Genomic DNA, 17,104 nt, shown 5'->3' with positions numbered 1-17,104 from the left:
CGAGGGATGGTTAGGAAGTTGTGAATATTTACTCCATTCTCAATAAGCAGCTTCACAAAGTCGACCCGGTCCAGAACCAGTGCATCTATCATGGCCTGTTCCAACGAGTTGACCTGCAGCACCAGCACAAGCCAATCAACACACAGGCTACAGCACCACACAGTCAGCAGTAAGGCAGCAATGCTACAACAACCTGATTCGCACCCAGTTCAGCAGTTCCAGTTTCCGTGGGTCACTTTCCTCCTTCACCTCATCCTTCCCTCTTCTCTTCCCTTTGCTCTTTACTTTAGTCGTCCGCAGTTTTACAGATTTTTTCACTTCCTGAGTGGATACAGAGCTGCTGCCCATTGGCTGAAATACAGAACCAGACGGCGATGGTCACACTGAGGGGATTAATAGAGGCAGTTTACACACCATTGCTGTTGAATGAACACTTCATTTAAACCCGTAGGAGTGTTTGGAGAATTTTCCCTTTCTAATTCTATAGTGTCAGCGTGACTCAGTAAGTCGCAGTATCATCGCAGACTCAGAAGGTCATGGGTTCACATTCCACTCCAGATACTTGAGGGAGTGCTACAGTACTGGAGGTTCCGTCTTTAGAACCATAGAATCGTAGAAAAATTACGGCACAGAAGGAGGCCATTCAGCCCATTGTGTCCGTGCAGGCCAAAAAAAACTAGCTGCCCAATCTAATCCCACCTTCCTGCACCCGGTCCGTAACCTTGCAGGTTACAGCACTCCAGGTTTTTCCTCATGTTCCCTCCAATATTTCTACCAATCACCTTAAATCTGCGTCCCCTGGTAATTGACCTCTCCGCTAGGGGAAACAGGTCCTTCCTGTTTACTCTATCTCGGCCCTTTATAATTTTGTACACCTCAATTAAGTCACCCCTCAGCCTCCTCTGTTCAAAGGAAAACAACCCTAGCCAATCCAATCTTTCCTCATAGCTGCAACTTTCAAGCCCTGACAACATTCTTGTAAATCTTCTCTGTACTCTCTCCAGAGCAATTATATCCTTTCCATAATGTGACCAGAACTGTACACAATACTCCAGCTGTGACCTAACCAGCGTTTTATACAGTTCCAGCATCACATCCCTGTTTTTGTATTCTATACCTCGGCCAATAAAGGAAAGCAGTCCATATGCCGCCTTCACCACTCTATCTACTTGTCCTGTCACCTTGAGGGACCTGTGGACATGCACTCCAAGGTCTCTCACTTCCTCTACCCCTCTCAATATCCTCCTGGTTATTGTGTATTCCCTCGCTTTATTTGCCCTCCCCAAATGCATTACCTCACACTTCTCCGGATTAAATTCCATTTGCCACTTTTCCGCCCACTCAACCAAACCATTGATATCATTCTGGAGTCTACGGCTATCCTCTTTACTATCAATTACATGGCCAATTCTTGTGGAAAATTTCCCAATCATGCCTCCCACATTTAAGTCCAAATCATTAATATATATCGTTCAGATGAGATGTTAAATTAAAGCTCTGTCTACCCTCATGGTTGGATGTAAACGATCCCATGGCACTAGAACAGGGGAGTTCTCCTGGCCAATATTTATTCTTCAATCAACATCACAAAACAGATTATCTGCTGATTATCACATTGCTGTCTGTGGGAGCTTACTGTGCACAAATTGGCTGCTACAATTCCCACATTGCAACAATGACAACACTTCAAAAGTACGTCATTGTCTGTTCTGGGGATGTGAAAGGTGTTATATAAATGCAAGTCTTTCTATTTCTGTGTTTTACTCTCCCTCATCCTACCCCCAAACCTCCCATAGAGAATCAGAGAGATAGACAACTCCTCCATCCCCCTACCCCCCCCAGGGGAATCACAGACACCCACCCCACCATCGAGGCAGCATGACAGTAAGACTGTGGCTAAATTCCTTATATTCCATTGAATTGTGTCCTATTATTCTGATAGTTGTGTGAATGTGATGTTCCCTGTAAAAGCCACAAAAGCCCCAAAACCTGAAGCATCTCAAAAGACCAAAGGATTTCCTCGCAGTTTTACCGGCCAGTGATTCCCAAAGACAAAGATCTGATTGCGGGCAATATCCACCCTGTTCCAGGCCATTGCCAGGCTCAGCTGGTCTGGAGCTGATGCATTTGTACCTGGAATGAAAGCAAGGAATGGTAAGAATGAAAACAGGAAAGCCCATGGGGAGTAATCTGTCAACAGCTCAGAAATCAGGAATCTGTCCAAAATTTTCATAACTGTTGTTTAACCAATCCCACATTCCTGGGCACATTAAGCACTCCCCACACAACCACATTCACCATTTACTCCAGTGCACCAAATTCAAGTTCTTAAGAGAGATAATCTAGCCACTGAGAGAATTAATCGCAAGCAAACTGAAAGTAACTTCACAAAGCACAGGTGGTAAAGGCCTGCTTGAGTCTGCAAATTAATCCCGACCTGAGCCCGACAGAACCAGTTCCGACCCGAGCCCAACCCAGACCAAGTCCTTTCATTTTTTTCCTGCACCCGACCCGACCACCGGAATATAATCAACTTTACTGAAGAGGTTGTGCTCTACCTTTGATGGAATCGCTCACTGCAGACTAGTGCGGAGTGTTTCCTGCCTTAACATCCTGGCTGTCACTGTGTCCAACCCAGCCCGACCCAACCTGACCCGAACCCGATACATGTCGTCGGGTCCCGTCGGGTAGCTATGCTCCAACAGGTGGGAGGTGAAAGATAACTGAGCCAGTCCTCTCGGGATTTAGTTCCCAATAATTAGCATTTCACTTGGGGAGATACTGTTGAAAGCTGTTTTAATACAGGTGAGGGTAACAATGGGAGGATTGAAGTATGGAAATGTAAATACAGTAAAAGGTGAGACATCTTACCTTTCAGCAGTGCCGTTAAGATAGCAAGATCAATGTCCTGCTGTCCCTCTGAACCCATTCGAAAAACTGTGATCTGTGGAAGAGACAAGAAGTCATATCAGCCCCAAGGTCTGATATGTCATCACTCCTGGAGGGATAGGCCAATGAGTTAACATAAACCCCAAGGGATAGGCCAGTGAGTTCACATAAACCAAAACGATAGGCCAATGAGTTAACATAAACCCCAAGGGATAGGCCGGTGAGTTCACATAAACCAAAACGAAAGGCCGATGAGTTAACATAAACCCCAATCGATATGCCAATGAGTTAAAATAAACCCCAAGGGATAGGCCAGTGAGTTCACATAAACCCCAAGGGATAGGCCAGTGAGTTCACATAAACCAAAACGATAGGCCAATGAGTTAACAGAAACACCAAGGGATAGGCCAGTGAGTTAAAGTAAACCCCAAGGCATAGGCCAATGAGTTAACATAAACCACAAGGGATAGGCCAGTGAGTTAACGTAAACCCCAAGGGATAGGCCAGTGAGATAATACTAAGCACAAGGGATAGGCCAATGAGTTAACATAAACCCCAAGCGATGGGCCAATGAGATAATACTAACCCCAAGGGATGGGCCAATGAGTTAACATAAACCCCAAGCGATGGGCCAATGATTTAATACTAACCCCAAGGGATGGGCCAATGAGTTAATACTAACCCCAAGGGATGGGCCAATGAGTTAATACTAACCAAAAGGGATGGGCCAATGAGTGAATACTAACCCCAAGGGATGGGCAAAAGAGTTAATACTAACCCCAGGGGATGGGCTAATGAGTGAATACTAACCCCAAGGGATAGCCCAGTGAGTTATCATAAAACCCAAGGGATATGCCAGTGAGTTAATACTAACCCCAAGGGATATGCCAGTGAGTTAACATAAACCCCAAGGGATAGGCCAGTGAGTTAATAATAACCCCAAGGGATAGGCCAGTGAGTTAATACTAACCCCAAGGGATAGTCCAATGAGTTAACACAAAGCCCAAGGGATAGGCCAGTGAGTTAATACTAACCCCAAGGGATAGGCCAGTGAGTTAACATAAACCCCAAGGGATAGGCCAGTGAGTTAATAATAACCCCAAGGGATAGGCCAGTGAGTTAATACTAACCCCAAGGGATAGTCCAATGAGTTAACACAAAGCCCAAGGGATAGGCCAGTGAGTTAATAATAACCCCAAGGGATAGGCCAGTGAATTAAAATAAAACCCAAGGGATCGGCCAGAGAGTTAACATCAACCCCAAGGGATCGGCCAATTAGTTAATACTAACCCCAAGGGATAGGCCAATCAGTTAACATCAACCCCAAGGGATAGGCCAGTGAGTTAACATAAAACCCAAGGGATAGGCCAATCAGTTAACATCAACCCCAAGGGATAGGCCAGTGAGGTAACATAAAACCCAAGGGATTGGCCAGTGAGTTAACATAAACCCCTCAGGGGAAACCAGTGAGTTAATAGTAACCCCAAGGGATGGGCCAATGAGTTAATACTAACCCTAAGAGATAGGCCAGTGGGTTAACATAAAACCCAAGGGGTAGGCCACTGAGTTAATACAAACCCCAAGTGATAGGTCCGTGAGTTAACATATACCCCAAGGGATAGGCCAATGAGTGAACATAAATCCCAAGGGATAGGACAGTGAGTTAATATTAATCCCAAGGGTTGGGCCAATGAGTTAACATAAATCCCAAGTGATAGGCCAAGGAGTTAATACTAACCCCAAGGGATGGGCCAGTGAGTTAATACTAACCCAAGGGATGAGCAAATGAGTTAATACTAACCCTAAGGGATAGGCCAGTGAGTTAACAAAAAACCCAAAGGGTAGGCCAGTGACTTAACATAAACTCCAAGAGATTGGCCAGTGAGTTAACATAAACCGCAAGGGATCGGCCAGAGAGTTAATAGTAACCCCAAAGGATAGGTCAATGAGTTAACATAAACCCCAAGGGAGAGGGCAGTGAATACTAACTCGAACGGATAGGACAGTGAGTTAATACTAATCCCAAGGGATAGGCCAATGAGTTAATACTAACCCCAAGCGATGGGCCAATTAGGAAATACTAACCCCAAGGGATAGGCCAGTGAGTTAACATAAACCACAAGGGATAGGCCAGTGAGTTAATATAAACCCCAAGGGATCGGCCAATGAGTTAACACAAACCCCAAGGGATCGGCCAGTGAGTTAACATAAACCCCAAGGGATAGGCCAGTGAGTTAACATAAACCCCAAGGGATAGGGCAGTGAGCGAATACTAACCCCAAGGGATAGGCCAGTGAGTTAATACTAACCCCAAGGGATAGGCTAGTGTGTTAATACTAACCCAAGGGATAGGCAAGTGAGTTAACATAAACGCCAAGGGATAGGCCAATGGGTTAATACTAACCCCAAGGGATAGGCCAATGGGTTAATACTAACCCCAGGGGATAGGCCAATGAGTTAAAATAAACCCCAAGGGATAGGCCAGTGAGTTAACATAAACCCCATGGGATAGGCCAATGAGTTAAAATAAACCCCAAGGGATAGGCCAATGCGTTAACATAAACCCCAAGGGAAATGCCAGTGAGTTAATACTAACCCCAAGGGATAGGCAAATTAGTTAATACTAACCCCAAGGGATAGGCCAATGAGTTAACATAAACCCCAAGGGATAGGCCAGTGAGTTAATACTAACCCCAAGGGGTGGGCCAGTGAGTTAACATAAGCCCCAAGGGATAGGCCAGTGAGTTAATACTAACCCCATGGGATAGGCCAGTGAGTTAACATAAAGCCCAAGGGATAGGCCAGTGAGTTAATACTAACCCCATGGGATAGGCCAGTGAGTTAACATAAAGCCCAAGGGATAGGCCAATTAGTTAATACTAACCCCAAGGGATAGGCCAGTGAGTTAACCTAAACCCCAAGGGATAGGCCAGTGAGTTAACCTAAACCCCAAGGGATAGGCCAGTGAATTAAAATAAAACCCAAGGGATCGGCCAGTGAGTGAACATCAACCCCAAGGGATAGGCCAATTAGTTAATACTAACCCCAAGGGATAGGCCAGTGAGTTAACATAAAACCCAAGGGATAGGCCAGTGAGTTAACCTAAACCCCAAGGGATAGGCCAGTGAGTTAACATAAACCCCAAGGGATAGGCCAGTGGGTTAACATAAAACCCAAGGGATAGGCCACTGAGATAATACAAACCCCAAGGGATAGGTCCGTGAGTTAACATATACCCCAAGGGATAGGCCAATGAGTTAATATTAATCCCAAGGGATGGGCCAATGAGTTAACATAAACCCAAAGGGATAGGCCAATGAGTTAACATAAACGCCAAGCGACAGGCCACTGAGTTAACATAAACCCCAAGCGATAGGCCAGTAAGTTAAGATAAACCCCAAGGGATAGGGCAGTGAGCGAATACTAATCCCAAGGGATAGGCCAGTGAGTTAATACTAACCCAAGGGATGGGCAAGTGAGTTAATACTAACCCAAGGGATGGGCAAGTGAGTTAACATAAACCCCAAGGGATAGGCCAATGAGTTAAGACAAACACCAAGGGATAGGCCAATGGGTTAATACTAACCCCAAGGGATAGGCCAGTGAGTTAATACTAACCCCAGGGGATAGGCCAATGAGTTAAGATAAACCCCAAGGGATAGGCCAGTGAGTTAATACTAACCCCAATGGAGAGGCCAGTGAGTTAGCAGAAACCCCAAGGGATAGGCCAATGAGTTAACATAAACCCCAAGGGAAATGCCAGTGAGTTAATACTAACCCCATGGGATAGGCCAGTGAGTTAACATAAACCCCAAGGGATAGGCCAATGAGTTAACATCAACCCCAAGGGATAGGCCAGTGAGTTAATACTAACCCCAAGGGATAGGCCAGTGAGTTAATACTAACCCCAAGGGATAGGCCAGTGAGTTAATAATAACCCCAACGGATCGGCCAGTGAGTTAACATAAAACCCAAGGGATAGGCCAGTGAGTTAACATAAACCCCAAGGCATAGGCCAATGAGTTAATACAACCCCAAGGGATAGGCCAGTGAGTTAACATAAACCCCAAGGGATAGGCCAATGAGTTAACATAAACCCCAAGGGATAGGCCAGTGAGTTAACATAAAGTGCAAGGGATAGGCCAATGAGTTAACATAAACCCCAAGGGATAGGCCAGTGAGTTAATAATAACCCCAAGCGATAGGCCAGTGAGTTAACATAAAGCTTAAGGGATAGTCCAATGAGTTAACATAAGCCCCAAGGGATAGGCCAGTGAGTTAGTAATAACCCCAAGGGATAGGCCAGTGAGTTAACATCAACCCCAAGGGATAGGCCAATTAGTTAATACTAACCCCAAGGGATAGGCCAGTGAGTTAACATAAAACCCAAGGGATAGGCCAGTGAGTTAACATAAACCCCAAGGGATGGGCCAATGAGTTAATACTAACCCTGAGGGATAGGCCAGTGGGTTAACATAAAACCCAAGGGATAGGCCACTGAGTTAATACAAACCCCAAGGGATAGGTCCGTGAGTTAACATATACCCCAAGGGATAGGCCAATGAGTTAATATTAATCCCAAGGGATGGGCCAATGAGTTAACATAAACCCCAAGGGATGGGCCAGTGAGTTAACATAAATCCCAAGGGATAGGCCAAGGAGTTAATACTAACCCCTAGGGATCGGCCAATGAGTTAATCCTAACCCAAGGGATGAGCAAATGAGTTAATACTAACCCTAAGGGATAGGCCAGTGAGTTAACATAAACCCAAAGGGATAGGCCAATGGGTTAACATAAACGCCAAGCGACAGGCCACTGAGTTAACATAAACCCCAAGCGATAGGCCAGTTTCTTTGGGCCTCCTTATCTCGAGAGACAATGGATACGCGCCTGGAGGTGGTCAGTGGTTTGTGAAGCAGCGCCTGGAGTGGCTATAAAGGCCAATTCTGGAGTGACAGGCTCTTCCACAGGTGCTGCAGAGAAATTTGTTTGTTGGGGCTGTTGCACAGTTGGCTCTCCCCTTGCGCCTCTGTCTTTTTTCCTGCCAACTACTAAGTCTCTTCGACTCGCCACAATTTAGCCCTGTCTTTATGGCTGCCCGCCAGCTCTGGCGAATGCTGGCAACTGACTCCCACGACTTGTGATCAATGTCACACGATTTCATGTCGCGTTTGCAGACGTCTTTATAACGGAGACATGGACGGCCGGTGGGTCTGATACCAGTGGCGAGCTCGCTGTACAATGTGTCTTTGGGGATCCTGCCATCTTCCATGCGGCTCACATGGCCAAGCCATCTCAAGCGCCGCTGACTCAGTAGTGTGTATAAGCTGGGGGTGTTGGCCGCTTCAAGGACTTCTGTGTTGGAGATATAGTCCTGCCACCTGATGCCAATTATTCTCCGAAGGCAGCGAAGATGGAATGAATTGAGACGTCGCTCTTGGCTGGCATACGTTGTCCAGGCCTCGCTGCCGTAGAGCAAGGTACTGAGGACACAGGCCTGATACACTCGGACTTTTGTGTTCCGTGTCAGTGCGCCATTTTCCCACACTCTCTTGGCCAGTCTGGACATAGCAGTGGAAGCCTTACCCATGCGCTTGTTGATTTCTGCATCTAGAGACAGGTTACTGGTGATAGTTGAGCCTAGGTAGGTGAACTCTTGAACCACTTCCAGAGCGTGGTCGCCAATATTGATGGATGGAGCATTTCTGACATCCTGCCCCATGATGTTCGTTTTCTTGAGGCTGATGGTTAGGCCAAATTCATTGCAGGCAGACGCAAACCTGTCGATGAGACTCTGCAGGCATTCTTCAGTGTGAGATGTTAAAGCAGCATCGTCAGCAAAGAGGAGTTCTCTGATGAGGACTTTCCGTACTTTGGACTTCGCTCTTAGACGGGCAAGGTTGAACAGTAAGTTAAGATAAACCCCAAGGGATAGGGCAGTGAGCGAATACTAACCCCAAGGGATAGGCCAGTGAGTTAATACTAATCCCCAAGGGATAGGCTAGTGTGTTAATACTAACCCAAGGGATAGGCAAGTGAGTTAACATAAACCCCAAGGGATAGGCCAATGAGTTAATACTAACCCCAAGGGATAGGCCAGTGAGTTAATACCAACCCCAGGGGATAGGCCAATGAGATTAGATAAACCCCAAGGGATAGGTCAGTGAGTTAATACTAACCCCAATCGAGAGGCCAGTGAGTTAGCAGAAACCCCAAGGGATAGGCCAATGAGTTAACATAAACCCCAAGGGATAGGCCAATGAGTTAACATAAACCCCAAGGGAAATGCCAGTGAGTTAATACTAACCACAAGGGATAGGCAAGTGAGTTAACATAAACCCCAAGGGATAGGCCAATGAGTTAATACTAACCCCAAGGGATAGGCAAGTGAGTTAACATAAACCCCAAGGGAAATGCCAGTGAGTTAATACTAACCCCAAGGGATAGGCAAGTGAGTTAACATAAACCCCAACGGATTGGCCAATGAGTTAAGACAAACACCAAGGGATAGGCCAGTGAGTTAATACTAACCCCAACGGATAGGCCAGTGAGTTAACATAAACCCCAAGGGATAGGCCAATGAGTTAACATAAACCCCAAGGGATAGGCCAATGAGTTAACATAAACCCCAAGGGAAATGCCAGTGAGTTAATACTAACCCCAAGGGGTAGGCCAATGAGTTAACATAAACCCCAAGGGATAGGCCAGTGAGTTAAAATAAACCCCAACGGATAGGCCAGTGAGTTAATACTAACCCCAACGGATAGGCCAGTGAGTTAACATAAACCCCAAGGGATAGGCCAATGAGTTAACATAAACCCCAAGGGATAGGCCAATGAGTTAACATAAACCCCAAGGGAAATGCCAGTGAGTTAATACTAACACCAAGGGAAATGCCAGTGAGTTAATACTAACCCCAAGAGATAGGCCAATGAGTTAACATCAACCCCAAGGGATAGGCCAATGAGTTAACATAAACCCCAAGGGAAGTGCCAGTGAGTTAATACTAACCCCAAGGGGTAGGCCAGTGAGTTAACATAAACACCAAGGGATAGGCCAATGAGTTAATACTAACCCCAAGAGATAGGCCAATGAGTTAACATCAACCCCAAGGGATAGGCCAATGAGTTAACATAAACCCCAAGGGAAATGCCAGTGAGTTAATACTAACCCCAAGGGGTAGGCCAGTGAGTTAACACAAATCCCAAGGGATAGGCCAATGAGTTAACATAATCCCCAAGGGAAATGCCAGTGAGTTAATACAAACCCCAAGGGATAGGCCAGTGAGTTAATACTAACCCCAAGGGGTAGGCCAGTGAGTTAACATCACCCCCAAGGGATAGGCCAATGAGTTAACATAATCCCCAAGGGAAATGCCAGTGAGTTAATACAAACCCCAAGGGATAGGCCAGTGAGTTAATAATAACCCCAAGGGATAGGCCAATCAGTTAACATAATCCCCCAAGGGAAATGCCAGTGAGTTAATACTAACCCCAAGGGGTAGGCCAGTGAGTTTACATAAACCCCAAGGGATAGGCCAATGAGTTAATACTAACCCCATGGGATAGGCCAGTGAGTTAACATAAACCCCAAGGGATAGGCCAATGAGTTAACATCAACCCCAAGGGATAGGCCAATGAGTTAACATAAACCCCAAGGGATAGGCCAGCGAGTTAACATAAACCCCAAAGGATAGGCCAATGAGTTAATACTAACCCCAAGGGATAGGCCAGTGAGTTAACATAAACCCCAAGGGATAGGGCAGTGAGTTAACATAAACCCCAAGGGATAGGCCAGTGAGTTAATATAAACCCCAAGTGATAGGCCAATGAGTTAACATAATCCCCAAGTGATAGGCCAGTGAGTTAACATAAACCCCAAGCGATAGGCCAGTAAGTTAAGATAAACCCCAAGGGATAGGGCAGTGAGTTAAAATAAGCCCCAAGGGATAGGCCAGTGAGTTAATATAAACCCCAAGGGATAGGCCAGTGTGTTAATATAAACCCCAAGTGATAGGCCAATGAGTTAACATAATCCCCAAGGGATTGGCCAATGAGTTAACATAAACCCCAAGTGATAGGCCAGTGAGTTAACATAAACCCCAAGCGATAGGCCAGTAAGTTAAGATAAACCCCAAGGGATAGGGCAGTGAGTTAAAATAAGCCCCAAGGGATAGGCCAGTGAGTTAATATAAACCCCAAGGGATAGGCCAGTGTGTTAAAATAAACCCCAAGGGATGGGCCAATGAGTTATTATTAACCCCAAGGGATAGGCCAATCAGTTAACATCAACCCCAAGGGATAGGCCAATCAGTTAACATCAACCCCAAGGGATAGGCCAGTGAGTTAACATAAGCCCCAAGGGATAGTCCAATGAGTTTACATAAACCCCAAGCGATTGGCCAGTGAGTTAACATAAACCCCAAGGGATTGGCCAGTGAGTTAACATAAACCCCAAGGGATATCCCAGTGAGTTGACATAAACCCCAAGTGATAGGCCAGTGGGTTAACATCAGCCCCAAGGGATAGGCCAATGAGTTTACATAAGCCCCAAGCGATTGGCCAGTGAGTTAACATAAACCCCAAGGGATTGGCCAGTGAGTTAACATAAACTCCAAGGGATCGACCAGTGAGTTAACATAAACCCCAAGGGATTCGCCAGTGAGTTAACATAAACCCCAAGGGATAGGCCAGTGAATACTAACTCCAAGGGATAGGACAGTGAGTTAATACTAACCCCAAGGGATAGGCCAGTGAGTTAACATAAAGTGCAAGGGATAGGCCAATGAGTTAACATAAGCCCCAAGGGATGGGCCAGTGAGTTAATAATAACCCCAAGCGATAGGCCAGTGAGTTAACATAAAGCTTAAGGGATAGTCCAATGAGTTAACATAAGCCCCAAGGGATAGGCCAGTGAGTTAAACATCAACCCCAAGGGATAGGCCAATTAGTTAATACTAACCCCAAGGGATAGGCCAGTGAGTTAACATAAAACCCAAGGGATAGGCCAGTGAGTTAACATAAACCCCAAGGGATGGGCCAATGAGTTAATACTAACCCTGAGGGATAGGCCAGTGGGTTAACATAAAACCCAAGGGATAGGCCACTGAGTTAATACAAACCCCAAGGGATAGGTCCATGAGTTAACATATACCCCAAGGGATAGGCCAATGAGTTAATATTAATCCCAAGGGATGGGCCAATGAGTTAACATAAACCCCAAGGGATGGGCCAGTGAGTTAACATAAATCCCAAGTGATAGGCCAAGGAGTTAATACTAACCCCTAGGGATCGGCCAATGAGTTAATACTAACCCAAGGGATATGCAAATGAGTTAATACTAACCCTAAGGGATAGGCCAGTGAGTTAACATAAACCCAAAGGGATAGGCCAATGAGTTAACATAAACGCCAAGGGATTGGCCAGTGAGTTAACATAAACCCCAAGCGATAGGCCAGTAAGTTAAGATAAACCCCAAGGGATAGGGCAGTGAGCGAATACTAACCCCAAGGGATAGGCCAGTGAGTTAATACTAACCCCAAGGGATAGGCTAGTGAGTTAATACTAACCCAAGGGATAGGCAAGTGAGTTAACATAAACCCCAAGGGATAGGCCAATGAGTTAAGACAAACACCAAGGGATAGGCCAATGGGTTAATACTAACCCCAAGGGATAGGCCAGTGAGTTAATACTAACCCCAGGGGATAGGCCAATGAGTTAAGATAAACCCCAAGGGATAGGCCAGTGCGTTAATATTAATCCCAAGGGATAGGCCAATGAGTTAATACTAACCGTCGGGAATGGGCCATTAATTCATCACCAATGGAGGGATCGGGTGGTGTGTTGTCACTTACACCGTAAGGATACAATGCTAATAGACATCTTTTCTATTTTGAATTTCCTCCCCCAAAGTCTCATACTGCGGAACAGGTTCCCTGGACACGAACGTCCCTCAAGTACCTCACCCATGTGTCAGCTTACCCAATTCTGAGGGTACTAAGGTTTTTTTTTATGTGTTAGTGGGATGTGGGCATTGCTGGCTAGGCCAGCATTTATTGACCATACTTAATTGCCATTGAGAAGGTAGTGATGAGCTTGATTGTAGGTTGAAGTTGATTATAGCATTGCTCGGCTGAGGTCAGAGATTAATCTGGGGCCAAGACTAGAGAGAGTTTTCAGCAGTTCAAGCACAGTTTATAACAGAATGGAGAACAGCACGAATATAAATGAAAGCATCAAAATCAGATCAGCTCAGCCATTACACATGCGCTCAATGTCCCAACCTTTACACACGCTCAGTGGCTCAGCCATTACACATGCGCTCAATGTCCCAACCTTTACACACGCTCAGTGGCCCAGCCTTTGCACATGCTCAGTGGCCCAGCCTTAACACACGCTCAGTGGCCCAGCCTTTACACACGCTCAGTGGCCCAGCCATTACACACATGCTCAATGTCCCAACCTTTACACACGCTCAGTGGCCCAGCCTTTGCACATGCTCAGTGGCCCAGCCTTTACACACGCTCAGTGGCCCAGCCTTTACACACGCTCAGTGGCCCAGCCATTACACGCGCTCAGTGTCCCAACCTTTACACACGCTCAGTGGCCCAACCTTTACACACGCTCAATGTCCCAACCTTTACACACGCTCAGTGGCCCAGCCTTTACACACGCTCAGTGGCCCAGCCTTTACACACGCTCAGTGGCCCAGCCTTTGCACATGCTCAATGTCCCAACCTTTACACACGCTCAGTGGCCCAGCCTTTACACACGCGCTCAATGTCCCAACCTTTACACACGCTCAGTGGCCCAGCCATTACACACATGCTCAATGTCCCAACCTTTACACACGCTCAGTGGCCCAGCCTTTGCACATGCTCAGTGGCCCAGCCTTTACACACGCTCAGTGGCCCAGCCTTTACACACGCTCAGTGGCCCAGCCATTACACACGCGCTCAATGTCCCAACCTTTACACACGCTCAGTGGCCCAACCTTTACACACGCTCAATGTCCCAACCTTTACACACGCTCAGTGGCCCAGCCTTTACACACGCTCAGTGGCCCAGCCTTTACACACGCTCAGCGGCCCAGCCTTTGCACATGCTCAATGTCCCAACCTTTACACACGCTCAGTGGCCCAGCCTTTACACACGCGCTCAATGTCCCAACCTTTACACACGCTCAGTGGCCAAGCCTTTACACACGCGCTCAATGTCCCAACCTTTACACACGCTCAGTGGCCCAGCCTTTACACACGCTCAGTGGCCAAGCCTTTACACACGCGCTCAATGTCCCAACCTTTACACACGCGCTCAATATCCCAACCTTTACACACGCGCTCAACGGCCCAGCCTTTACACATGTTCAACGGCCCAGCCTATACACATGCGCTCAATGTCCCAACCTTTACCCACGCGCTCAACATCCCAACTTTTACACACGCTCAGTGGCCCAACCTTAACGCACGCGCTCAATGTCCCAACCTTTACACACATGCTCAACAGCCCAGCCTTTCCACACGGGCTCAATGGCCCAGCCTTTGCACACATGTTCAACGGCCCAGCCTTTCCACACGCTCAATGGACCTGCCCTTACACATGCTCAATGGCCCAGCCTTTACACATGCTCAACGGCCCAGCCTTTACACATACTTAACGGCCCAGCCTTTACACACGCTCAATGGCCCAGCCTTTGCACATGCTCAACGGACCTGCCCTTACACACGTTCAATGGACCAGCCTTTGCACACGCTCAACGGACCTGCCCTTATACACGCTCAATGGACCAGCCTTTGCACACGTTCAATGGACCAGCCCTTACACACACTCAATGGACCAGCCTTTGCACACGCTCAACGGACCTGCCCTTATACACGCTCAATGGACCAGCCTTTGCACATGCTCAATGGAACAGCCTTTGCACACGCTCAACGGACCTGCCCTTATACACGCCCAATGGCCCAGCCTTTGCACACGCTCAACGGACCTGCCCTTATACACGCTCAATGGACCACCCTTTGCACATGCTCAATGGACCAGCCTTTACACACGTTCAATGGACCAGCCTTTGCACACGTTCAATGGACCAGCCTTTGCACACGCTCAATGGACCAGCCTTTACACATGCTCAATGGCCCAGCCTTTACACATGCTCAACGGCCCAGCCTTTACACATACTTAACGGCCCAGCCTTTACACACGGGCTCAATGGCCGAGCCTTTACACACACTCAATGGCCCAGCCTTTGCACATGCTCAACGGACCTGCCCTTACACACGTTCAATGGACCAGCCTTTGCACACGCTCAATGGACCAGCCTTTGCACATGCTCAATGGACCAGCCTTTGCACATGCTCAATGGACCAGCCTTTGCACACGTTCAATGGACCAGCCTTTGCACACGTTCAATGGACCAGCCTTTGCACACGCTCAATGGACCAGCCTTTGCACACGCTCAATGGACCAGCCTTTACACACGCTCAATGGAACAGCCTTTGCACATGCTCAATGGACCAGCCCTTGCACACGCTCAATGGACCAGCCTTTGCACACGCTCAACGGACCTGCCCTTATACACGCTCAATGGACCAGCCTTTGCACATGCTCAATGGAGCAGCCTTTACATACGTTCAATGGACCAGCCCTTACAGACGCTCAATGGACCAGCCTTTGCACATGCTCAATGGGCCAGCCCTTACACATGCTCAATGGACCAGCCTTTGCACACGCTCAATGGACCAGCCTTTACACACGCTCAATGGGCCAGCCCTTACACATGCTCAATGGACCAGCCTTTGCACACGCTCAATGGACCAGCCCTTGCACACGCTCAATGGACCAGCCTTTGCACATGCTCAATGGACCAGCCTTTGCACACGCTCAATGGACCAGCCCTTACACAGGTTCAATGTCTCAGTCTTTACACACGTTCAATGGACCAGCCCTTACACATGCTCAATGGACCAGCCTTTGCACACGCTCAATGGACCAGCCTTTACACACGCTCAATGGGCCAGCCCTTACACATGCTCAATGGACCAGCCTTTGCACACGCTCAATGGGCCAGCCCTTACACACGCTCAATGGGCCAGCCCTTACACATGCTCAATGGACAAGCCTTTGCACACGCTCAATGGACCAGCCTTTGCACACGCTCAATGGACCAGCCCTTACACAGGTTCAATGTCTCAGCCTTTGCACACATGCCCAACGGCCCAACTGTCAAACTCGTTTATGACCAATTTCAGAACAATGAAAACTAAATAGAAAATAAATTGAAAATCAACATGTGGAGAATAAATGTGGTGAAATGTCTTGATGACAATGGTTTCCATGTTGACACTTACTAACTCTTTCTTCTTCATACACTCCATGATGCTGACAAACAGTTGCTGAGACTGTTGTCGACTGTAGTTGAAGGTTTTCTGTACTGTGACCATGAGCTGATCTCGCACTGATTCACTGATTATCCTGCATAGAGCAAGTGGAAATACTGGACCTGTGAGTGAGTCCCTTGTGTAGAAACAAAAACATGCATCTATATAGCGCCTTTAACATTGTAAAAACATCCTAAGGCACTTCGCAGGAGTGTTATCAAACAAAATTTGACCCTGAGCCACATCAGGAGATAGTAGAACAGGTGACCAAAAGCTCAGTCAAAGAGGTAGGTTTTAAGGAGTAACTTAAAGGAGGAGAGAGGGGTAAAGTGATTCAAGGACGGAGTTCCAGAAACGAGGGCCAAGGAAGCAGAGGGCACAGCTGTCAATGGTGGATTAAAATTGGGGATGCTTGAGGCCAGAACTGGAGGGGCAGAGAGACCTCAGAAGGTTGTAGGGCCAGAGGAGAATACAGAGACAGGGATTGTTGAGGCCATGAGGACTTGAAAACAAGGATGAGGATTTTAAAATTGAGATTTTGCCAGATTGGGAGATAATGTAAGTCAGCGAGCACAGGGGTGATGGGTGGACAGGACTTAGAGTGAGTTAGGATAGGGATAGGAGAGCTTTGGATGAGTTCAAGTATTGCTGTAAGGTGGGGGAGAGGAGCTGTGCTGCAGGAGGGGGCCTCTGATTTGAGGATTCATATTTTTCCCCCAAATTCAGTTCAAAATGTAGGTTAGGTCAGCTGTGAACAAATAAGCAACTTTGAGTCCATCAGATGCTAAAATGCCCTACACCCCTATGTTGTTAGGGTGACATACAGTCTGTTAAGGTGG

At 47.2% G+C, this 17,104-nt stretch overlaps 1 protein-coding gene across 1 annotated transcript in view; it reads right to left on the bottom strand.

Moving 5' to 3' along the window:
- LOC137350550 (transient receptor potential cation channel subfamily M member 1-like) overlaps positions 1–17,104 on the bottom strand; it is a 76,178-nt gene that overhangs the window by 38,530 nt on the left and 20,544 nt on the right. Inside the window, exons 6-10 of the mRNA XM_068015209.1 lie at positions 16,236–16,359; positions 2,872–2,944; positions 2,033–2,133; positions 205–351; positions 9–113 (exon numbers count right to left, since the gene is read on the bottom strand). Coding sequence (XP_067871310.1) covers positions 9–113; positions 205–351; positions 2,033–2,133; positions 2,872–2,944; positions 16,236–16,359 — 550 coding nt within the window. The remainder of the gene's footprint in view (positions 1–8; positions 114–204; positions 352–2,032; positions 2,134–2,871; positions 2,945–16,235; positions 16,360–17,104) is intronic.

This window comes from Heterodontus francisci, chromosome 35 (assembly GCF_036365525.1).
Source record: "Heterodontus francisci isolate sHetFra1 chromosome 35, sHetFra1.hap1, whole genome shotgun sequence".
Classification (NCBI taxonomy): domain Eukaryota; kingdom Metazoa; phylum Chordata; class Chondrichthyes; order Heterodontiformes; family Heterodontidae; genus Heterodontus; species Heterodontus francisci.
Note: the sequence above shows the minus strand (reverse complement) of the source record. Positions and strands in the feature narration are given on the sequence as shown.